Source organism: Aptenodytes patagonicus, chromosome 15 (genome assembly GCF_965638725.1).
Source record: "Aptenodytes patagonicus chromosome 15, bAptPat1.pri.cur, whole genome shotgun sequence".
Lineage (NCBI taxonomy): Eukaryota > Metazoa > Chordata > Aves > Sphenisciformes > Spheniscidae > Aptenodytes > Aptenodytes patagonicus.
Genome location: NC_134963.1, coordinates 7,041,278 through 7,063,412, shown reverse-complemented (window position 1 = coordinate 7,063,412; position 22,135 = coordinate 7,041,278). Strand labels below are relative to the sequence as shown.

The window sequence follows — 22,135 nt, the reverse complement described above, 5'->3', positions numbered from 1 at the left end:
GGGGGGCTGTGTGGGGAGAGAAGGGGGGACCCTCCTCATCTCCAACGGCTGCCGTGGAGAGGCGGCACTGACCCCCCGCCCAAAGCAGGAGCTTGGAGGTGTGGGGGGACATTCAGCCCTTCGCCCTGCCCAAGCCTAAATCCTGCTCATGGCTGTGACAAAGCCCCCCCTGGCATTGCCAGACCCCTTTGGGACTGAACCCTCACCCTGCCCAGGGAACAGGACGAGGGATCTTTACTCAATGCCCCCCCCCCCCCCAGGGGGCTGTAGGCAGCTTCTGCTCCCTTGGCACCCCTGAGCAGGACAAGCAGAGTCAAAGCGAGAAAAATCAGCCTCTAACCACCACTGGGTCCCCCCACCATCCCCAGCTCTCTGCCAGGACGGCACTTGCACAGGGGAACCCGTTGCCAGCGATCGCTCCAAGCTATCGCCTTCGCAGATAATCAGCTCTAAGTGTTCCCCACTACTGACTTCAGCCGTGCTGTTAAGCTCAAGTAATAACAATTTCTAAATCTAATTTGTTTTTCTTTCTGCCCAGCAAGAGCCTCGTACCCTGCTGGGAGAGGAAAGGAGTTTTGTTATCAGCTCACATTATCTCCTCGACCTGAAGAGGCTGCCGCGCAGAGGCGGGTCATCGAGACACAGCTGCTCTCAGCTTCTCATCTGTGGCACAACCGCTGGTTCAAACCAGGGGGAGTTTTGTGGCTTCAGGAGCAGGGATTTGGTCCTTAAGCCCCAGTACCTCTGCTAGGTACAAGAAGGCAGCTTTGCTCGGTGCATCAGCACCTGCACGTCAAGCTTGTGCAGACACAGTGCTTTTCTTCCCACCCGGCAGCATCCAGTCCACATTCCCCGATCATACAGGATACAGGGAGTCATCTCTGCTCTCCAGCATGAAAACCCTGCTTATTCCGACTAAGAGCAGCTCCTCTTCTGCTCTGGTCCTGCGGCAGATGTTTGAGTGTGGTCTAAGGAAGAAGCTCCAACCTTACCTATCCACAGCAGGTTTTGCAATGTAATCTGTGTTTATTACACTTGTCAGGATTGTTCAACCTGTTCTAGTCAGGACACACAATCAGAGGGGCTGGAGGTGCGGCAGTTGGGACATAGGGTTAGGGGACACACTTCTACAAAAGCCTCGCAGAGCTGAGAGCCCTGTGAAGCATGCAGACACCCTCCACGGAGAAAGGGAAATGAGCTCCCGGAGAGCAGGAATTAACCTGGCTGGCGGGACTGGGCTGACCCCCTAACCCCATTTCAAGAGCAGTACGTAAAGCTGGGATTTTCTAGATCTTTTCATCCCAGGAGGCACAAATGCAAAGGCCTGGAAGGATGCGTCCCATGAGCTTTTCTTCTCCTGGACCGGTATCTAGACCCAGATTCATCTGCAGCTCAAGTAAAAGCTAGGCTACCTACACACATTTCCCAAGTACACACGGCCAAGGCCAGCCCCTTGACATTTCAGCTGCCAATTGATACCCAATTTATCCACATACTTACACTTACATTCCATTTTACAGGGACAGAAGATAGCTTGTGGACAGTCACAGGTTTAGAAACTGCAGCAGCACCTACAAATACGAAAACCCCTTTTGCAAAAAACAAGGCTCCCAAACCTGGTGCAACATGCATTTTAAAATTCTTGTTTTACGCAAATCTTTTGGCACTGCGGTCCCATGCAGAGACTCAGCCCTCCTACAGAACAACCCCAGGGGGGTACTTTCCAGAAAGGGACATCACGCTGCTTTCCAGTGGGATTTCACAGTGGATTTAGGAAATGCAGTGGCCTTTGTGGGTCATAGCGCCTGGTAAAGGTCAGCAGCGCAGGCTTAGCCTCAGAACTGCTCTGGTAAAGCGAGGCAGGATGCACATGCGACAGAGGGTCCCAAAACACCTCCCATTCTCAGTTATTTTTCAAGAAAAGAGATGGAGCAAAACAGCGCCATGTTTCAGCCCTTTTAAAATTACTTGAAAGGCCAGGGTGAGACTGCGTTTGATGGGGATTATCTGGATACAGTCTCATCCAAGGAACACTGCCATGGGCTGCTGCAGTTAACGCTTCCTCCGTAGCGCCGTGAAGCCTGCAGGAACCACTGAGCAAGGAGCTTTGCTTTCAAGCTTTACCATTTCAGTGAGAACCTGCTCTGTTGGACTGTATGCTGAAACACAAATGCTTGAAATATCAAAAGGCTAAACTTAATTTAACACAGAGCCCTGGGTGAATGATTTAACAGTGAGGGGTTTAGTCCACTTTTTCAGTCCATTTCAGGTCTGGTTATTCATCTTAATAACAAAATTGTTCATAACGTGTGATGTGTTACTTATGCCCACAACCTGCTTATGAAGCGCTAATGAAAGACTTGCACCTTACCTGGGCTTTGGCTCTGGAAGGTCGGGGAGTCACGCTTTTGTGTCTGTGCAGGCCTGTGTTTAACCCAACTTGGCCCACAATTATTGCCCAAAATAGTAACTTCCACAAGAATGGAGAGAGGCATTACTCAGTTTTATTGTTTTGGGAGAGTATTTTGAAGTTTAACTGGAAACAAGCTTACAACAAACCAATCATCCCTGAAATCCCCTCAAGGAGTTTATACACCCTAAAAGCAACTACTGCAAATAAACAAATTTAAAAAAAAAAAAAAGCCAAATTAGGAGTACTTTTATCATGACTATACAAACCACTAAATCAAAGTAGAATTATAAACCCTATTCCTTATCTCATTAACTTAAAATAATTAGGCATTCCAAAGATTCTTTCATCACGTTTAGTGACTTCAAAAGTTGTGGTAACATGGGGAAGATAAAGTACCAAACTTGCGTATTTCTTGACTGTGATCTACTGTTAAAGACAACAAGAAGTGTTCCAGGACTTTTTAAGCATATGTTACAAGATGTTCAGTGAGGAATTTTACAGAGAGAAAAAAAAAAGGAATGCTCTGTTATCACCAAGTAAGAACATTTCATGCTTTTTAGAGCCCGTATCAAGTGAAGTTTGAGTCTATAGCCTCATTCCAAACTGATACAAGGCGTAAGAGATGAGAAGCCACATTTTGCAGCTCTGCAAGCTACTCCCGATGAACCAGCGCAATTCTGAATTGCAGGCAGGCCCTGCTCTATCAGAACCTCTTCAGACTCTGCAAGTCAGGCACCTAGAGGTCACAGCCTCCAAAACATTTGTTTCAGCAAAAACATGTAGGGAAGTTTTCAAACCAAGATCAGAGTCCAGAAAGCAGGCACAAACTTCAGCTTTATTGTTTTCCAAGCAATGGTCATCTTTGCAAGGGAATGATATTGCAGCTGAAAAAGAAGAGGGTAGTTAAGAGTCTCAGCTCTCAGACAGGCATAGAAGATCTGACATGGCACAAATCAGACCCACCACAACCCTCCTCCATTGGTTTCCTCTACCAGACAAACTAGCCACTGAGATCTTCCGGGGAGGAAGATCCTCATGTTTGATACAACTCGCCTCGCCATACCACTGTGCAAAACTGTCGGCCTCCAGCTCTCAGCTGGTACCCGCCAGTGAAGTCCATCAGAGCGGGCAGCAACGCACACTGAGACCAAAGCAGAGAGCTGGCCCTGCTGCAGGAAACGTGCTCTGAGCTGGGTGAAAGCCTCATCCGTTCTAGTAAATGAACTAGCAGCTTACCCCAGGAGGCCCTTCCCAGCCCAGCGCTTCGGAGTCAGCCCCACGTGCACTTTTTTGCCGCTGCGGATCACAGTCACACTCAGGGGTCTCTGAAAGGGAGAAAAAAAAATGAAAGAAAAAAAGATGGCAACTTTCCATCACCAAGTCAACCCTCTTCTTCCTTCTTTTGCTGAAGCACCAGAAGAACAGTAGGCCCAGGGGAGCTCTTCTTCAGCGGCTCCCATTCCCATCCCCGCAGCTAGATCTGAAAGAAGAGAGCGTTTGGTAGGGAGACATCTCCAGGCAATCTCTCACTTCCACTATAAAGTGCTTGATGACTGTGGCAGCTTCTTTGGCCAGTCCATGAGGGTGGCACAGCAATGCAGCCTGCTGCTGCAGGGAGTCCCCAGGGGAGAACAGACAATATAATGCTCACAGCAAAGAGCACACACCTCTTAGCTCTCTTCTGTCCAGCAGGAATTAGCTCAATGCTGTGAGAGAACAAGGCTACAACAGCACAGACCGAATCTGACACTGTTTCCGACATGGAAATGATGATCCCAGAGATCTAAGTTCCATAGAAAAAGATGTGGCTAACAGACAGGCAAGAGAATGCAGTTACAGCAGAAATGAGCTCACCCCTTCGCTGTGCTGCACCACTGTGGCAATATTCTGCAGGTTCTGGAAGTTGTTTATGTTGACAGAACCAAACTCCACAATCTCATCATCAACCTGAAGCCCCTGGACAGAGATAGAAGAGAGATGAACATCTGCCTTCTCCAAAGGCAGGTAATATCACAGGAGCATCACCCTTCACCCCGCCACATGGGGAGAGGCGTGCTATGACACTACTCCTCTCACCATTCAGGCAACTGACCTACATTACACCCTCTTCGTGTCCTTAGAAAGAAGTAAGTACTCATTCCTCTGTCCTACTTTATGGGAAGAGAAATATTGAGGCTAGAATGGTCAGTGAGGCCTTCCAGGAGCTCACTGCGTGGTGCAACGATACAGCTGAGAAGAGAGTACTCCTCTCATTCCCGCACAGTGACTAGTCTATTCACAGGACATCCCAGTGTGACAAAAGAAAAAAAAAAAGGGGTGGGGAGAACCCTAATCAAACCCCCAACTTATTCTCACTTATTAACAAGAGACAGAGAGCGCCATCGGCTATGTTTTCTCTCTGGGTCCAGAAGCAGCCTTCCCCACGGGGTGTCAGACCCCACCAACCTACCGAGATACTTGCAGGAGATCCTGGGGTCACCGCGTTCACTTTGGCGAACGCCTGTGGCAGGCTCTGGTTCTGGGTCATTGCCTCAGCCAACGCCTCCGCCTCATCCCTGGCATGCTTCTCCTTCTCCCGGGCGTGCAACTGGTGAAGAGCTTCCTCCACCTGCTTCATCAGGGCCTTGTGGTCGTTCTGCAAACCTGTGGGTGACACCATTAGCACACAGGGAGCAGGAGCGAGTTACATGTAAGGGTTCTTTCTCAGCACACACTCTCCTCTGCAGCTGTGCAGAAAATGGTATTCTGGGCCTCTCAGATCTCTGCTGTGGCCAGCAATAACCTCCTGCTGGTGTATCTGCTGGGTCCTGGTGCCAGCCCTGCTCACACAGCCAGGGCAGACGTTTATCGGTAGAAGTCAAACGCAGAGAAAACCACCCTACAAATTTCGGTAAACGCGCAAGGAAGCGGGGCTCGGAGGCCCACGATCACCTAGAAATCATTGAGCAGCTGAAGTCTTTTTTCCATCAAGTCACGCACTGTTACATATGTAGAGCAAAAGCCATCCCCAAAGACAGGGCACGGGGTAAGCCTGGGAAGAAATAAATGCCAAGCTGTTTTTTTACCCAAGCTGGTTTTTTACACCACAAAAACCCTTCGCTGTATTTCACAAATCCCAAATGGCTCCACAGCAGAAGCAGAATTTCAATGCGGCTGCAACAACATGTGGACAAAAAGAGCTTTCCTGACTAAGCCGATCCACATCGGCTACGAGCACAGAGCAAAATAACCGAAAAACAAACTCGGAGCGACGCTGTTTTTCCAGTGTTTGAAGAACGGCCGCGAACAGGCAGAACGAGACGGCATTTACGTTACTTAAACGGTTGCAGAGTTACTAACGGGGATACTTGTCCCAGCAGCAGACGCCTGCAGGTCTCCCACACAGCTCACTTTCCCCGGTTCGCTCCCGCCGGAGGGGACCGCTCCCCGGGCCTCACGGCAGCCGGGAAGGGGCCTCCCGCCCGCCGCCCGCCCCGCCGCGCAGCCCCGCTCACAGATGATGTTGTGCCGGGCGGTGCGCACTTGGTAGAGGTCGATGTCGTCGCGGGGAAAGCCCTCCGCGTCAACCAGCGGCTCGTTCATCCCGACGCCCTTTTGCTGCGAGGGAAGAGGCGGCCGTGGGGCTGCGAGCCGGCGCTGCAGGCCGGCCCCGCGCCCCGCCACCCCCCGCCCGCCCGCCCCGCCGCACTGACGCCCTCCAGCAGCTCGTAGCAGGCCTTGATCTCCGCCTCGATCTCGTCCTTCCTCTTCACCAGCTGCTGCACGTCGCTGACGGTGACGGGGCGGCTCCCGCCGGGCTGCGCCATGGCCGCCACCGGCCGCGCCACAACGGCCGCCACGGGCGCCGAGAGCGGACAAAAGGCGTCACGGGCGGCGGGGGGGGGGGGGCGCGGCCGGCAGAGGGAGCACCGCCCCCGCGGCGGGGACCGGGCGGGGTCAGCGCTGCGGGGGGGGCGGGGTCAGCGCTGCGGGGGGGGCGGGGTCAGCGCCGCGGGGGGCGGGGTCAGCGCCGCGGGGGCGGGGCCAGCGGGGACGGTGCCGGCGTGGGGTGACGGGGCGGTGGCGGTGCCGTGGGGTCCTACAGGTGTGATGGTGCCAGGGAGTGGTACCGTGGTGGCGGTGCCATGGGGTGACGCAGGGGTGGCAACGACATGGGGTGACACAGCTGTGACGGTGACACGTGGTGGCACAGCAGTGCGACTGCCATAGGGTTGTACAGCTGTGACGGTGCCACGGGGTGACCCTGTCCCTGCTGCTGGCTCCTCTCCAGCCGGTGCCCCAGCGCAGTGGCAGGGCCGGTGCACGGCAGCACAGGGTTGTGTCCCCGGGGTGCGTGGCAGCAGGGGACACAACCCCACCACCAGAGCCCTGCACCGCTGATGCCCACCCAAGCCCCCTGTGCTCGTCCTCCCTGGCCCGGACGGTGGCTCCGGCTTGCCACCACTCCCAGCCGTGGGGTGTTTGTGCACTGGTGTTTCCCCATGGCAGGGCTGCCTCCTGCCCCCTCCTCCTGCCGCTCCCACATTTTGTGGACCCCCGCAGCGCTGGGCTCACCGGAGCTGAAAGTGGCACCGCATGGCCCCAGGCCCGGACACTGTACACACAGCTGGAGGCTGCATGCAGCCAAACTGTCCTGGCTCAACGCTGGCCGGGATAGGACACGTCCCTGCGAAAGGGTGAACGTCCCCAGGGGCAGGCGGGAGGGCTGGGGGGAATGTGCTGCCGCAGTTGCATCACCCCCACCGTGGCCCCGGCATGCAGGGGGCCAGGGAGGTTTTGCTGTGGGGTTAGCAGGCTTCCGAGCCACAGAGCCTCGTACACTTGCACGCTTGCACTCCTGCACGCTCACCACCCTCCACGTTTAACACTGCTGTGCCACAGCCGGGACTGCAAAGGACCCCGTGACATGGCCCCGGAAAGCCACCCGCAGGATAATGCTGGCAGTTCCCAGCCCAAACCAAACACATCTCTGGGTTGCAAACGCTTCGGGTTGGGGGTGGGAGAAGGTGGAGCCGAGGAGGAGCTTCCCCCGTCCCGCCACTATATTAAATGCCCTGGTGGACTCCCACTCTCTTTGCCGCTGTCACATCGCCAGGTCACAAAAATGGTGAGGGGCAGCGGATGGGAATTAAATTGAATGGCCGGGGCTCGATGGCGCGGGACGTCTCAGGAGCTTTACCGGGTTTAATCTCTGCTTGAATTTGGACTTTTCAGTGACTGTGCTGGAAGTCGTACAGAGGAGCTGTTCCTCATACAGACCTTTGGATTCGAGCTCTCTGGGGGCTGAGGTACCTTCCTGAACTGCTAACATCTCTCTTTTCTGATTCTCTCTTTTAGACATCTTACACAGACAAGGGAGAAAAGGTAAGAGCCGTTTCGTGTCCACGGTCCTGGCCCATTGCCTGATGTGAAACATCAGCCGTGCTAATGCAAATAATATTAATTCCTTACTCCTTGATTACCTGGTAAAATCAGAAATAAAACTGCTCTCTGGCTGGGCCACACAGGACGTGGTTCCTCGTTGTAAATCACCACTAATGACGGAAATTTTTTAATTTCCTTTTTCTTTCTGGTTTGGGAGGAGAGCGACAAATGGGACACGATGGGTATTTCCCAGTCAACCCTGATGCCTAAGCAGAATCCTCATTTGTTGCAACATTTATTTCCAAATGCTGCACCTATTCGCCACCTTTTTCTCCCATAAAGTGCTCTCAAAGCTGCCGGTGCTCATGGTGGCCGGGTGCCTGACGCCGCAGGCTGGGCGGGAGCGTGCCTGGGTCCAGCCAGCCCCGGCGGGACGGCGGTGGGGAACAGAGCGAAGGGGGATTTGTCCCGGCACTGGCAGTTGTGTAAGAGTGTTTGAGGGAGGATTAATCTTTAACACAACAAGGTTCGCGGGCGGGTGTCGTGCTCTGGCCACCGTGCCTGGACAGCCCCGGCACTGGGGGGGCTGCTTGCGGGGAGCACTGGGAACACCAGGGCCGACGTGGCCCCAGGCAAGCAGGGGCTTTGCACCTTCCACCCTGCAGAGCAGGATCCTGCGGCACCTGACTGTAAAGCACTTTGGAAAATCGCTGTTTCGGGCAGCAGCTGGGGTTTCACATGGTTAATTCAGATGCATTCGCAGGAGAGGCATTTGCAGGGTCGCAGCCATCGCTTCTCCCTGCTCCAGAATCGAGCAGTGCTGCGGGAAAGGCTACAGCGGTGGCTCTCAGCCCTGTTTTCCCCTTCCCTTTAGCCCCTGCGAGGCCGCTTCATCCATTTCCACTCCATCACTTTCTGGGTCGGCAATGCCAAGCAGGTGAGAGGCTGCGGCCAGCCGGGTAGGCACCCACCGTGCCGGGACAGGGTGGCCGCTCTGGTTATTGGCTGTTGGGGGAGGTGGTTCGTCCCCGCAGCCCACCGGGTTGGGGCCATGCCGGCATCCCAAAGCCTGTCCCTGGCTCAGAGCCTGTGCCCACCGGCATGACCTCGGTAGACGGCCTTGGGGACCCTTGCGCAAGGTGAGGGGCGGCTGCCTGGGGGTGTGCACAGGAGGAGCCCGGAAAATGCAAACCGGCACGAGGCAGGGCTCGAGCCGTGGTCACCGGCCTGCAGAGCAATAGGGCATCATGGTAGCTGCTCTCCATCACTCGCTGCTAAAAGGCCGCTGGCGAGTTAAAAATCCCTCTGCTTCAACCCTGAGCTGCTTTTTGCACAACCTCGCAGATGAACAGGAGACAGGCAAAAACGTTTCCCCCTCGGCAGCGGCTCCCTGCCTGCTGCCCTGCTGTGCACCAGCCCTGCGTCCACTGTGCCCTGCCTGTCCCTGGCTGCACTGGGTGCGGAAGGGCTCTGGAGGCAGCACTTCCCACTGAGTTTGGGGTTTTTTTCCCCAATATGGGCCCTTTCTTTCCTCTGCTTGCTCCTGCGGGCTGCTGGAGGGAAGCAGAAAAGCTCGGCTGCTCCCTGCACACGCGCACACACGTGCACACGCTGCGGTGGCCGTTCCCCATGGGCTGTTGGCGCTGCCCTGGCTGGGGGGAGCCCCGCGGGAACCGGGGGCCACCAGCACCGCAGCTTCACCCGGGGTGGCTCTCGCGTGCCTGCAGGCTGCATCCTACTACTGCAACAAGCTGGGGTTCGAGGAGCTGGCGTACCGGGGCCTGGAGACTGGCAGCAGGGAGGTGGTCTCACATGCCATCAAGCAGGACAAGGTAAGGGGGCTGAAGCACCTTGCAGAGGTGCCACCGCCAGGGTGGAGGTCGGGGGAAGACAAGGCGGTGTCGGGCATGCAGGTGCTGCCGAAATCTGTTTGCACCATTAAACCCTGCGCCTGCAGTGCATCTGCCCCAGCCTGGGGGCACTGCCACGTCTCCATCCCTCACCTGTCCTCCTCTTCCTTGCCAGATCGTGTTTGTTCTCTCATCCGCTCTCAACCCAGGGAATGAGGGTAGGTACCACGGGGGTCCGTGGGGGGAGATGGTGTGGGAAAGGGCGTGGGAAAGGGCCACGGCAGAGCAAAGCAGCTCTGCTCATGCCCGCGGCTGCTCTTGCTCTGGGCAGAGATGGGGGAGCACCTGGTGAAGCACGGTGATGGGGTGAAGGACATTGCCTTTGAAGTGGAGGACTGCGACTTCATCGTGCAGGTAGGCAGCCCCTCTGCTCCCTCCTGCACAGCACCCTGAAATGGCAAGGGGAGGTGGGGAAGGGCCTAGGGACATCTCCCCCCAGCCCGGGGGAGCTGCGGCAGGAGGGGGTCTCTTTCCTTCTGCCCAGAAAGCCAAGGAGCGCGGAGCCGTGGTGGTGAAGGAACCCTGGGTGGAGGAGGACAAATTCGGGAAGGTGAAGTTTGCAGTGATCCAGACGGTAAGAGGAAGGGCAGCTGTGGAGGCTGAGCCCCCGCGCTGGAGCAGGGTCCGCGGAAGCAGGCTGGACCTGGGAGGTCCCTGAAAAAACAGGGCCAGCATGCAACCGCTTTCCCCCCTCTCGCAGTACGGTGACACCACCCACACCTTGATAGAAAAGCTCAACTACAAGGGCCTCTTTCTACCCGGGTACCACCCGCCCCTCTTCAAGGACCCCCTGCTGCCGAAGCTGTGAGTACTTTCCAGAGGGTCTTGCCTGGCTCTTTCCCACCGTGTGCCGGTGGGATATCCCACTGAGGAACAGGACAGGTCCCTGCTGCCTCGCCCCGGAGCCCCCCCACGCCGTGGGGTGCCCCCGAGCCCAGCTGAGAGCCACCCCTGGCTTCCCCCCACAGATCGAGCGCCAAGCTCAACTTCATCGACCACGTCGTGGGGAACCAGCCCGACCTCCAGATGGTCCCAGTGGCGGACTGGTAAGAGTGGGGAGGGCTGGCAGGAGGTGGGATGGAGCAGCAGCGCCATCCTGCTGGTCTCACTGCTTCCGATGGTGGTGGCTGAGGCTAATTAAGCCAGAGCAGAGCTTCATTAGTGCGGGGATGGAGCAAGGGACTTGATCATGCCCTTTGTGGCCTGGGCAGGTACCAGAAGAACCTGCTCTTCCACCGCTTCTGGTCAGTGGATGACAAGCAGCTGCACACCGAGTTCAGTGCCCTGCGCTCCATTGTGGTCACCAACTACGAAGAGACCATTAAGATGCCCATCAACGAGCCAGCACTCGGCAAGAAGAAATCCCAGATTCAGGTGAGCAGATGCCGGTGGTTGATCCATCAAGCTGCCATCACCTTGAGCGGGGCTTTGGTGAAGGAAAAGGGACGAAGGGGTCAGTGACTCGGAGCCGGCGCAGATGTGCTGTGCTAAGGTGGCTGCTGGAAAGCAACCCTGGCTCTGCTCAGGTCTGCCAAGAGCTGTCAAAGCCTGGGGGAGCCACGGGGACAGAGCCGGTTTACCCCGATCTCACCAATAGTGTATTTTTTTCATTTCATGGTGTCCCTGAGCTGATTTTGCTTTCATGTTTTAAGCCCACGCCCAGCCCTTTGCACGCTGTAGCTGTGCTGTCACTAACGCAGTGACATTGTTTCCCTGTAGGAGTATGTCGACTACTACGGAGGGGCCGGAGTCCAGCACATCGCGCTGAACACCTCTGACATCATCTCAGCAGTGAGTGCAGCCCTGGGCAGCTCCCTGCCCCAGCCCGTCCTGCCCCGGCACTGCTCTGCCTCTGCCCCGTTCCGCCAGGCAGAGTCCTCATCACAGGGCGGTGGTGGACTATGACCCCTGTTGGGGTACGAGGACACGGGCAGGCTGAGTGGGCTTTGTGCCGTGGTTGTCTTACAACCAGGATTAACTGCCCAGCGAGTCGCTGGAAAGGGACCTGCCTGCACCTGTGAGCTGCTGGCAGATGCCCATCCCTCCAGCTTAAAGCAATTGGGGTCTGCAGGGACCCCGATGGCATGTGCTGCCCTTGCGGGGTGGCTGGTGGGGAGCTCGGGCAGCCCGGGCTGCTGGGCTGAGCCACCATAGCACATCACCCGCCTTTGCCTGGGGCAGATGCTGGTCTGGATTGAGCCCAGCTGCTGTTGAGAACTTGGGTTTTGGACTCCTCTCCAGACCAAAGGGCCTCCAGAGGTATTGGGGGGTCAGGGTGGGATGAAGCATCCTTTCACGGTGGCCAACTCTCTGCATTGCCTGGAGAGGGCATCTTGGGCCCTCCCGTTCCTGGTGCCCAAAGAGAGAGGGTGGGACAGGCCAATGTCATGGGGAAGTATCGCTGCCTCCTGACACCGTCTGTCCCAGGCCATCCTCTTGGCAAAAGCTGCTCCACAAATAAGCCCCAAGCCTGACCCACGCGGGGGTCTCCCCTGCCTTGCAGATCACCAACCTGAAGCAGCGGGGCATGCAGTTCATGGACGTGCCATCCAGCTACTACCAGATGCTGCGGGAGAGGCTGAAAACTGCCAAAATCAAAGTGAAGGAGAACATTGATAAGCTGGCGGTGAGTCAGACTGGCCTGAGAGGGAAAAGGTTTGCCCGGGGCTGGACCGGCTCCCCAAAGTGTTTTGCAGGGATGAAGGTGATGCAGAGGGATCCCCTTGCTCCTCTGTGGGTCTTCAAGCTGTCACCTTGTTTCTTTTCTCCAGGAACTGAAAATCCTGGTGGATTTTGATGAGAAAGGCTACTTGCTCCAGATCTTCACCAAACCAGTTCAAGACAGACCCACGGTCTTTCTGGAGATCATCCAGCGGCATAACCACCAGGTTGGTTTGAGGATTTCACAACGATCTTGGCTTCGAGGCCTCAGGGCCATCAAGTACTGTCACCCAGCCAGCTCTCAGTGCTGCTCTTTTCCAGTCGATTCCGAGCTGACAAACCCGCTGCCCATCCCCATGGTCTGTAACATTGTCGTCTCTGCAGGGCTTCGGAGCTGGGAACTTCAAGTCTCTGTTTGAAGCAATAGAAATAGATCAAGACGCAAGAGGAAACCTGACCATCCTGGAGCCCAACGGGGAGACCAAGCACATCTAAAGGATGGCAGAAAATGCCGCCCTCGCCCCTAACAAGCTGATTCACAAACGAACCAGGAAACAGCTGATGTTTTGGTAAATGGCTGAGACCTAAGTGTCATAAACCCAGGGAAGCTGCTGCCAAGCTGGAGATGTAAAAAGACTCAACACCTTTCCCGATCCAGCCCTAGCGTTGCCCTCCGGTGACTTCTTGGGAGAGGGAGTGTGGGAAATAGCAAACATGCTCTTAAAAAGCAGTTTAATCTGACCCAAACCACCGAATTCTCAAAGGGCATATTTAAGGCATGTGCCAAAGACACGCAGCTACGGAGGAAGACACAAGAAACAACTGGGAGTGCTTAAATTTAGTCTATCCAAAGTTTTCTGTTAATTTTAGCTACGCAGGAAGCTGGGAGAGGAAATCACGGAGGCGTTTGCCTCTCTCTGCATCTCATTTTGTAAGATTTTATTTTAATCGCTTTTAGACTCAATCTTGAATTTGAATTTGCTGAGATTAAACACATGGTTTTAGGGTAGCTACAACATTCTGTAATGAGACTTAATCGAATTTATGGATTTCAGCCTTCCCAAGGCAACAGAGTCTTGCTCTAATACCTGAATTAATGAAGGGTTGGGGTTTCTCCCGTGTTTCAAGAAGTAATTGTTGGCATTGGCAGCAATTCCTTGGCTCAGATCCCCTCTGGGCATCACTCTGGTGTTGTCACTGTCCTTTGCAAGGGGACTTTCCCCACTGACACAATAAAACCCTTTTCTGTCACAGCTTGAGTGCCTGATAAGTTAACGTGTCGGGGCTGGAGCCCCTCTACCCCATGTTCGCTGTGGCTGCAGGTCAAAGGCTCCCTGTTCTCAGGGAGCCCACAGACCTCAGTACACGACTTCTGAAGAACATCTCAGGGTCTTTGGTGTCCCCAGGTCTCCCCACTGTTGTACATCTGCCCTCCAAAGCCCCGGTGCACCCACTGCCGCTCCCCAAGTTTCCCAGCATCAAAGCTGCTCAAACCTCAAGCAGCCAAAGCCTCTGCCAAGCCCTCAGCTCAGGACAGGCTCCTCAGACACAAGTCCTTCCACCAGCCCAAGCCCCTGCCCCTTCTGGCCACCCTCCAGGCTGAGCCCTGCTGCCTTCTGCCCCCGCGCCAGCCCAAGGTTTGGCTGTCCTGGCATCCCCACCCCTTCAGCTGCCGTGGTCAGCTATAGAAGCCAAGAACTGAGCTGGGAAGCCACCTACAGCCCAGGCTCTCTCCTGTCTCTTCCATTTCCTCCTCCATCAGCCACTCCATTTGTCTCTGCTTCAGGTATCTCTTTTTCTAAAGCTCAGAGAAGCCGCTTTGACCACCACCACATTCACAGCAGCAGCAGCCCCCAGCGAGGGAGGGCGGGGGGCACACGGCTGGCTCCAGGCTGTACTTTCAGCCGCACCAAATCGCAGCGGCTCCCCCCTCCTGTAAACCGCAGGTAACAATTAATTTCAGATTTGAATAAACTGATTTAAAAGAAAACCAAAGGGCCTCTGGCCCCAACAGCCTTACATCATCACCCGAACCAGCAACACTAACACCTCGCTTCATGGCTTAAGGGCTTTCACCACCATAAATAAAAATAAAAAAAAAAAAAAAAAGAAAAGAAAAGATGTGAACTCAAAAATCCAGGGCAGAGGCTGCAGGAGCAGGGACCCCTCACCTGCCCAGGCAGCACCACTGAGGTTGGACACGTTAGGGACACCCGGCACTGCGGCAGGGAGGCCAGCGCCTGGCTGTGCTTCAGCTCTTAAGGGTTGTAAGGATTTTTAATACTAAGAAAATTTTCTTTAAGTTTATAAACTTACATCACTCACATATTTCTTTCATGCAATATAATGTTGCTTAAAGTAATTTCCTGCTCACCAGAATTAATATTTTCACTAAACTTTGCTGAAAATCAGTTCTTTGGACTGCTCTTTTTCTGGATCTGGTTCCTTGAGCTCTCACGGTCCCCAGCACAGGTCAGAGAGCAAAAAGCTGCCCTGGCTATACATTAAGCACAACATAATTTTTCTGTAAGAAAAGTCAGTATATTTATGGTTTGCTTTATAAAAGTTACTATAATACAATGGTACATAGTATTCAATTCACAAAAATATGAACAAATATATACAGCATGACACATCCACAACAAAAACACTTTCTTCAAAACAAGATACATACTGGTGACAGATTCTATATGCACAAAACATCCCTAAATTTATAAATTTGCTTAACGAAAGAAAAAGCAGAAATCCTAAATCTTCAAAGCAGAGTTGTTTTTTCAAGGAACTTGAAAAAAATAAGATTTTTTTTTTTTTTTCATTTATTGCAAACCATTTTACCTACCTCCTTTTAAAGAAGGCCCTTTATTTTCACACTGTGAATTAAAACAACCTGTTTATAGAACCAGAAAACTGCAAGGATTGGGAGCCGGGTGTTCTTCCGTTTTGCTTTTAAAACTGCCCATTTGTTTTAGAGTGTCCGTTACGATGTGTTTCTTTTCACTTGGACAAATACTACAGTGGCAATTAAGGAGGAAACTCATAAAAACAAAACAAATATTAAATTGAAAAAATCCAGTTGCAAACTCGCTTAAATACATTTTAGGTTGTCTATTAGACTGTACACATTTCCTCGCTTGAAATAAATAGATTTTGCACATTAGGTTTCAGACTGGGGGGGGGGAAAGAAGAAGCCTTGACTTGGCAATTTTTTGTCTTCAGTTTCTTAATGCTTCTAATTCCATGTATTTATTTGACAAAAAACATATTTATACAGAATTTACATTATACAAAGCTTGACACAAGCTGTAAATGCCACCAGCTCCTTTGCTATACTTAGTCCTTCTTCCTCCCCATCTCCTCAACATGATTTAGAGCTGGAATCTGTTTAAAAAGAACTCCAAATTACAATAGTCACTTTTAATAAATTATTTACATGCTCTTGAAGTACAAAGAAATCAGCAAAAAAATTTCAACATGTTTCTACAAGAAACAGGGTTTGAAGAGAAGATTCTTGAGTTTGCCTATGTACAGAAGATGCTTTTTTTTATATACTTCAAAATCCTTTTTTCCTTAAATTTTTATTTTGTACAGAAATGCACTGAAATGATCCCTGAAAAAGGTCACAAAAACCGGAACTGAAACTACTGTATACTTTGTTGGAGTTTAAAAACTTTTTTTTTCTTGTAGAAATAAGCTGCTCTATACAATATAAATATCTGCAAGATGAGCCCCTTCCCCTCCCAGACCCCCGGTAGTCACAGACCACTTATTAGGACCAACCTGGAATCGCAAACAGGGGTGTGAACCGAACGGATAAATGAAGGTGTTGGGCAGCAGCAGGTGGGATTTGCAAGCACAGAGCGCGCTTCCTAGAAATGCCAGCTGCAGAGGCATCTGCACCCTGAACTCAAGCCAGCTTCTTCATGTTGGGAAACTAAAAATTTAAGTTTCCAAAATTTTGCACTATTCTAGGGTCATTTCACCTAGCGAGATACTGAAGCGAGATACAATTTTGCAGGGAGCACAGTCAATCTCTCTCTCTCTTTTGTTTTAGGTTTCAATGTAAGTGAAAATAAATTGGGGATAGGCTTTTCAGCGAACAAAACGACTTCAGTAAATCTCTCTGTAAAGGAGCACACGCTGGTAAGGTGTTTTTTAGCCCTTGCCACTATTTCCATGGGTTGCCAGGGCGCCTGTGCTGACCATGGGAGGCGAACGCTGGGTCCGATCCAGGCTGGCGTGTGAACCGCACACCTTCTGCCTTTCTCCTCTCATCTCGCCCCTTTCTAAGCACAAGCCAAAGTACCCAGGAGGGATTAGAAAGGCATCTCCACAGGGCTGCCTTCCAAAACCACGTCTGTGGCTGCAGGGCTCCCCTGCCCCGATCAGACCCCGACGGCTTGTAGGGACAGGGCAGCCACAGGCAACTGCGGCAGCTCATGGAAATCACTGAACCAGGCTTATAACCCTCACCATAAAATGCGCTGTTTTGAGGGATGGGGCAGCTCTGCAGCCTGAGACAGAAGCTGCACGGGGAGGACTCTGCAAACCAAGATTTATGGGGAAGAAAAAAGAAGCCTCAGGTTTGGCTTTGAGACCAGACTAATGCGATTTTTCAGAAGTGCTGTGGGTCCAACAGCTCCGTTTCCTCTTGCAGGGCTACTGGGAGCTCAGCTCTTCCAAAAACTCACGTTATTTGCCTGGGATCCTAAAAAGGGATGGGTTACGGGCAGTTTCAGAAGTACCCAAGTGATTTAGGTGCTCATGGTCTTTGGCACCCAAATCCCTTTGGTGCTCCTAAAAACTCAGTGAAGGAACCCAACCTGTAGGTCTTGTTTCAGAAGACCATGACCTGCCTCCCCACCTCTCTTCAACAAAGATTAAGGCAAACTGCAGGGGCTAATCCCATCCAGAGCACGCAGATACACTGGGAAATACAAAACTGTCAGCAGGTACTTAGGGGCTGGGCCATTTGGGGTGTCTTTGCCCCCAACAAAACCACCGTTAATGCACTGGTTTGATGAACCAGAGAGGAAGAAGGCCAAGGATCTCGGCAGAACTACCACATGCAGGGGCTTCAGTTCTGAGACACAGGAAACTTCTGTGCATTTCCAGAGCTTTGAAAGTAAAAGGCCAAGCTGTAGTGATGCCAACTGGAGCGTCAACACAACAAGATGAACCTTATTTTAAAAAAAATAAAATAAATTGAGCAGCTGGTTTAACTCCCAAATGCTCCTGCCATCGCTGCAGTTAAAACCAACGTTCAATGACAGAAACTAGTTGTGCTTCTCATAATTTTAGGGTCTGGATCACCATTACCCAATTGCTGGAGAGATTTATAAAGAAGGGGGGAAACGACAAAACCAAACCAAAACAGAGATGAGACTATGGACTGTCCAATCTCAGCGACAATTTCCTCACCCTCAGACAGAAATAAAGGCGGTATTAAGGCAGCTTGTAGCAGTCTGTGTGTTCCTGTTCTTTCAGGCCTTTTGTCTGAAGAAGAAATTCAGATGCAGAGGTCTAACCTACATTACAAGCTCCACTTCACAGTGCGGGCCTGGCAATTCCACATAACAGCTGAAAAAACTTCCAGGAAACTCTTTTGCAAGGTTGTAACCTCTGATCATGGAGCTGTGGTCATATAGCAATTACCGCTGATTTTAAAAGGCTACAAGAATACAGCTGTGCAATTTGTTCTGTGGGGAGATGATGTTTCGTTATGCAGATAATCTTCCCATTTCATAATGTCATTGCAACTTCCCCTTATAAGCCAATTAAAAAGGTTTTAGTACAACTAATCTCTACTTTTAAAGCAGGAGAAATTCAATGCAAGTTGAAAAACTGATCCTGTCTATACCTGAACGGTCGTGTAACATTTCCAGATCACATCCAAAGAAGTATTTCTTTGGTGTTTTGCCCCATTTTTACATGGAACCTCTCGAAGAACTGCAACCTTCACCTCAGCACATCTACAAGGACAAAATATATCAAAAAATCATTTCAAAATATGCTTTCCAAATTTAAAGAAGCATTCATTTTCATGCTGTAGATGGGGGAGGACAGGATTGCTCCTGCAGCCTGCTCTCGGGGACACTTTTACCATGTTCTTATTGGAGGGATGGGACCACCCCAGGGCAAGTTACTGAGTAACAGAGGGAGGAGAGTGGCATGGCACAACTTGCTCCTATCACAGGAGGCATCTCCCACATTCAAGGACAGAGCAAATACTCCACGTAAAATGCTGGAAGGGTAGGGAAATGCAGACGAAAATGAGAAAAATTAATACGAGACACACATCAGTCTGTTTCCCATGTACAGGAAGAAAACCCTGTTATAAACGTAGGCCGTAGTGTATGCTTACAAGGAGGGTAAGATTTCTACAGCATAAACACAGGCTGAATTGTCCACTTAATTTCAGCCTCAGCCTTTTTTGCATGCAAGACAAACAGATCTCCAAGAAACGGGCATCCCCGAAGGCCACACGCCGTGCCACCATGCTACAGCTACATAACTGACTCGACTTCTTACTGGTGATTGCGGTATCCAAGTATTTTTCATGTACGGGTGCAGAGGCTTTGATCCCCCAATATACCAGCATGGCATACGAAAATTAGAGACAAGCCCAAGGTGCTAAGTTGAGGTCTGCGGCTGACCTGACTCTTCCCCGGGGTGTCTGGCTTAGGGGACTTGTTCAGGCTCATCCCTAACAAAAAGGCAGGACAGTTCACCTATAGTCTCGTTGCGGACACATCTCCATACATACATGCACCCAAGCACACGCACACACCCATTCACACACCCTCAAGCCTCTGGCTTGCTCTGTAACATCAACCTTACATTTATTTACAGCTTACTCTGAGAAATCTGTGCAATTTCAGCCAATCAAGCTCCCAACAAACCCTATATGGCATTTTCAGTCTCTGCTTCACATTTAAACGTTGAATGTCTTTTTCAACCAACAAAACTGATGAGAAAAAGGTAGCAGCATTTATGAAAAGATGAAGGTTTATAACAACAATTAAAAAAAAGGTACCATTATCCCATTACGGAGCATTAATGTAGGGACTGAACAGAGAAGCTAGTGTTTGGATAGACCATGCCACAAAATGGTAGTCACCTTTTTGTGTGCGTGTTGGATCTGAAAAGGAAAGAGCACCTGAAACATGAACAGTCCTCGTAAGCATGTGCGCTTTTTGCTTTCATTCGTGATCCTGGCAGAAGTGCGAAACTTGCTTGGTTTTTTTCTTCTCTTTTTTCCTCTCTCTTTTTTTTAATTTTTTTTTTTCTTTTTTAAATTTTTTTTTCTCCCCACCCCCCACCCCCCCCATCACCCCCCCTCTTTTTTTGGCAAAGTGCAACCACACCTGGTTACCACAGTTTTGACATGGCCGAAGGTGCAAGTGTGACGAGAAACCTCGAGTTCAGTTCAGGGTTCCCCTGCAGTTCTCAGAGCCACATAGACATGGGATTTTTACATCCTCAATTGGAAACTTGTAGTCATAGGTAATTTCCTCATTCACATTGATGTGCTGTTTGGAGTAGATGACGATCTTCTTTTGAGACTCCACCGTGATCACTTTCGCATAACAATTTGGCTGCAAGGGTGACAAGAACAGGTAATGATTTAGGCTCCCGATGGCCATGGCTTCCCAGCCTCCACACAATTATTCCAAGCTAAAATAGAGCAGGGCAGTCCTTTCCCTAGACAGCCTCAGCCACGCTTCCAGAGCCTGGACCCAGGGGAAGCTGAGAGAAGAAGCCGTGAAGCCAGAAAACAGAGCGGCCCTCCTTGTGCTTCTCCAAAATATCCATATTCTGATCATTTGCTGTGCAAAAGAGCCTGGATGATGCTCCACCAAGTCTGTCACAGGCTAAGAGCAGCTCAACTAATGCTTAATAATTTGGTCAGGCAGCCAAGTCTTTTGAGTATAGACTGCAGCACAGAGCAGAGGGGAAAGCAGCTTCTCTACCTGCCGGGGCAGAGGATACTTTTCCCATGTGGACACTAGAAGGAGATTGTTCCCACAGAATAACAATGCTAAAATTTGGTTTGTTTTAAGGAAATGTGTTAGATATGTTTGAACAGCGTCCATCAGGGTTCCCCAACACAGTCAGGAGAATTCCGAGTGCACCCTGTCTTGCTGCGTGTTTCATTTCTCAGGTCTCTCAAATCTCTTTATGCTAGTTTAGACTCTGCTTCGAACTGCTGCAGCTCATTAACATTTAATCATAACCCTGTGACTGCCTGGTACTTCTGAACATTGCCCCAGTCAAAGTTAGCAAGGACTCAGTGGGTTTATCAGTATGTCAGAATACAATTATATGCAAAAACATGATACTTACATTGCAGCTGTGATTAATAAACCTGGCGAAGTTTCCACATTTCGTGGCATCGATGATGGTGTCATGATCGACTCTGAACATGTAACTGCTTCCGATGCCTTCATCCTCATATCGCTTTTCACGCATGTCAGCAATGACCTACAGAAAACCCCACATGTAATGTCAGGACATGCCGCAGAAATGATCTGTGAGCACAGATCTACACAACGCTCACATGAGCTGTGCTTGTGCCGCTCAACAGATATATGATCCCAAACACCCCAAGAGAACACAGACCTAACTGAAAACACAGATGTTCAGGATGGGCTTCTTGAGAGCTTATCTCCTAAGGATCTGAGTGCTGAGTTTCTATGTGTTGTTGAAAATCCCACCCTTGTACCTCCAAACCACATGCCAACCTCTGCCTAGCTCACATAGCTAACACCTTACAGCAGGGACTCCAACCCCAGCTGTCACACTCAAGCACTTCTTTCAGGGCTGGTTTTTGCTCAGATTTCACCCACAGTCCAGCTTACCTGCCTGATGTTCTGACCCACATATTCAATCACCATCTCATCAGCTGCAATGGGCTCCATAGCAAAAAGGCCCCAGTCATGAATGTGGCTCTTGCAGAATTTTAGTTTTTTCTTCCGGAACTGCATGAAGAGAACACCCCAAAACCCCAACCCTGAATTAGCCACAGCACAGAAAGGGAAAGGCCATCCCTGGGTCCAGCGTCCGCAGCACGCTCCAAGCCACAAGCAGTGCTGGGGTACTTCAACCCGATTTAGTTTCCTTCTGTCTTGCAGTGACAGGAAGGCAGGATAGAGGTCATGGGAGGTCCCACAGAGTTGCAGTACTTGGGTTTTTACCACTGACCACACACTGGGGAGAACAGACCCTTTGAGGCCATCGGTCTCTGTTCTGCATAGCCCTGATGGTTCCGACTAGGGCTCAAGCTCTGTAATCATCATATACTTATTTATAGCCATTTATCAGCCAGCTCATGTCTCTGCTTCTCACAAGTGAGCACACTGGACTGGCATGTTTTCCCTGTGACTGCTCTGTTCCTATTTCTTTAGATAAATTATTTCTATTACACGTTGTATTAACTTGTATTGTTACATCAAGTTGTATTACGTGGAAGTACAGGAGAGCCAGGTACCATTCAATCCTCTGGCACACACAGCGGTGCCCAATGCTGAGATGGCCATAACCAAGGTGAGACCAAACTGGCAGGAGGTCCCCTGCCCTGGCCTCAGCCTGCTCCCAACCAGCCCCTCTGCAAAGCAGCAATCCACAAGGTGACCTACCTTGAGCTGGTTGAACTTGAGCAGGTCACTGTCACAGCTACCAGTGAAGGAGGAGAGAAGCCTGCGTTGCTCTGACCGCCTCTCGGAGCCAGCCCGGGTGGAAGCATGAGGTTGGGCAGGGATGCTCATACCCTGAGAGGACAAATGGGTGA

The 22,135-nt window shown here is 51.5% G+C and overlaps 3 protein-coding genes across 3 annotated transcripts in view; 1 reads left to right on the top strand and 2 right to left on the bottom strand.

Moving 5' to 3' along the window:
• Positions 1-2,486: 2,486 nt before the first annotated feature.
• On the bottom strand, positions 2,487-6,254 carry PSMD9 (proteasome 26S subunit, non-ATPase 9). The gene is made up of 6 exons (XM_076352852.1): positions 6,106-6,254; positions 5,908-6,010; positions 4,863-5,056; positions 4,268-4,369; positions 3,650-3,738; positions 2,487-3,297 (listed from the first exon to the last, which is right to left on the bottom strand). The coding sequence occupies exons 1-6, from the start codon at positions 6,217-6,219 to the stop codon at positions 3,270-3,272; spliced, it is 630 nt and encodes a 209-aa protein (XP_076208967.1). The 5' UTR covers positions 6,220-6,254; the 3' UTR covers positions 2,487-3,269.
• A 3,335-nt stretch (positions 6,255-9,589) lies between these two features.
• On the top strand, positions 9,590-13,601 carry HPD (4-hydroxyphenylpyruvate dioxygenase). Its single transcript, XM_076352925.1, has 11 exons — positions 9,590-9,609; positions 9,803-9,845; positions 9,959-10,041; positions 10,172-10,261; positions 10,388-10,491; positions 10,656-10,733; positions 10,899-11,061; positions 11,407-11,478; positions 12,191-12,313; positions 12,459-12,575; positions 12,733-13,601. Exons 3-11 carry the CDS (start codon positions 9,961-9,963, stop codon positions 12,841-12,843), a joined length of 939 nt encoding a protein of 312 aa, XP_076209040.1. The 5' UTR covers positions 9,590-9,609; positions 9,803-9,845; positions 9,959-9,960; the 3' UTR covers positions 12,844-13,601.
• Positions 13,602-19,700: 6,099 nt separating this feature from the next.
• The window catches only part of SETD1B (SET domain containing 1B, histone lysine methyltransferase), a 50,483-nt gene continuing 48,048 nt past the window's right edge, over positions 19,701-22,135 (bottom strand). The window contains exons 15-18 of the mRNA XM_076352858.1: positions 21,984-22,115; positions 21,207-21,326; positions 20,692-20,829; positions 19,701-19,943 (exon numbers count right to left, since the gene is read on the bottom strand). Of these exons, the coding sequence (XP_076208973.1) occupies positions 19,770-19,943; positions 20,692-20,829; positions 21,207-21,326; positions 21,984-22,115 (564 nt within the window). The 3' untranslated portion in view covers positions 19,701-19,769. The remainder of the gene's footprint in view (positions 19,944-20,691; positions 20,830-21,206; positions 21,327-21,983; positions 22,116-22,135) is intronic.

Bases quoted from the DNA above. Each gene is read 5' to 3' on its own strand.
- HPD (XM_076352925.1), top strand. From the start codon at position 9,961: ATGGGGGAGCACCTGGTGAAGCACGGTGATGGGGTGAAGGACATTGCC. The intron at 11,062-11,406 runs GTGAGCAGATGC...GTTTCCCTGTAG, and splicing joins AGAAGAAATCCCAGATTCAG to GAGTATGTCGACTACTACGG. The intron at 12,314-12,458 runs GTGAGTCAGACT...TCTTTTCTCCAG, and splicing joins AGAACATTGATAAGCTGGCG to GAACTGAAAATCCTGGTGGA.
- PSMD9 (XM_076352852.1), bottom strand. From the start codon at position 6,219: ATGGCGCAGCCCGGCGGGAGCCGCCCCGTCACCGTCAGCGACGTGCAG. The intron at 6,011-6,105 runs GTCAGTGCGGCG...CTTCCCTCGCAG, and splicing joins GCTACGAGCTGCTGGAGGGC to CAAAAGGGCGTCGGGATGAA. The intron at 3,739-4,267 runs GTGAGCTCATTT...TCTCCCTTTCAG, and splicing joins TGGTGCAGCACAGCGAAGGG to AGACCCCTGAGTGTGACTGT.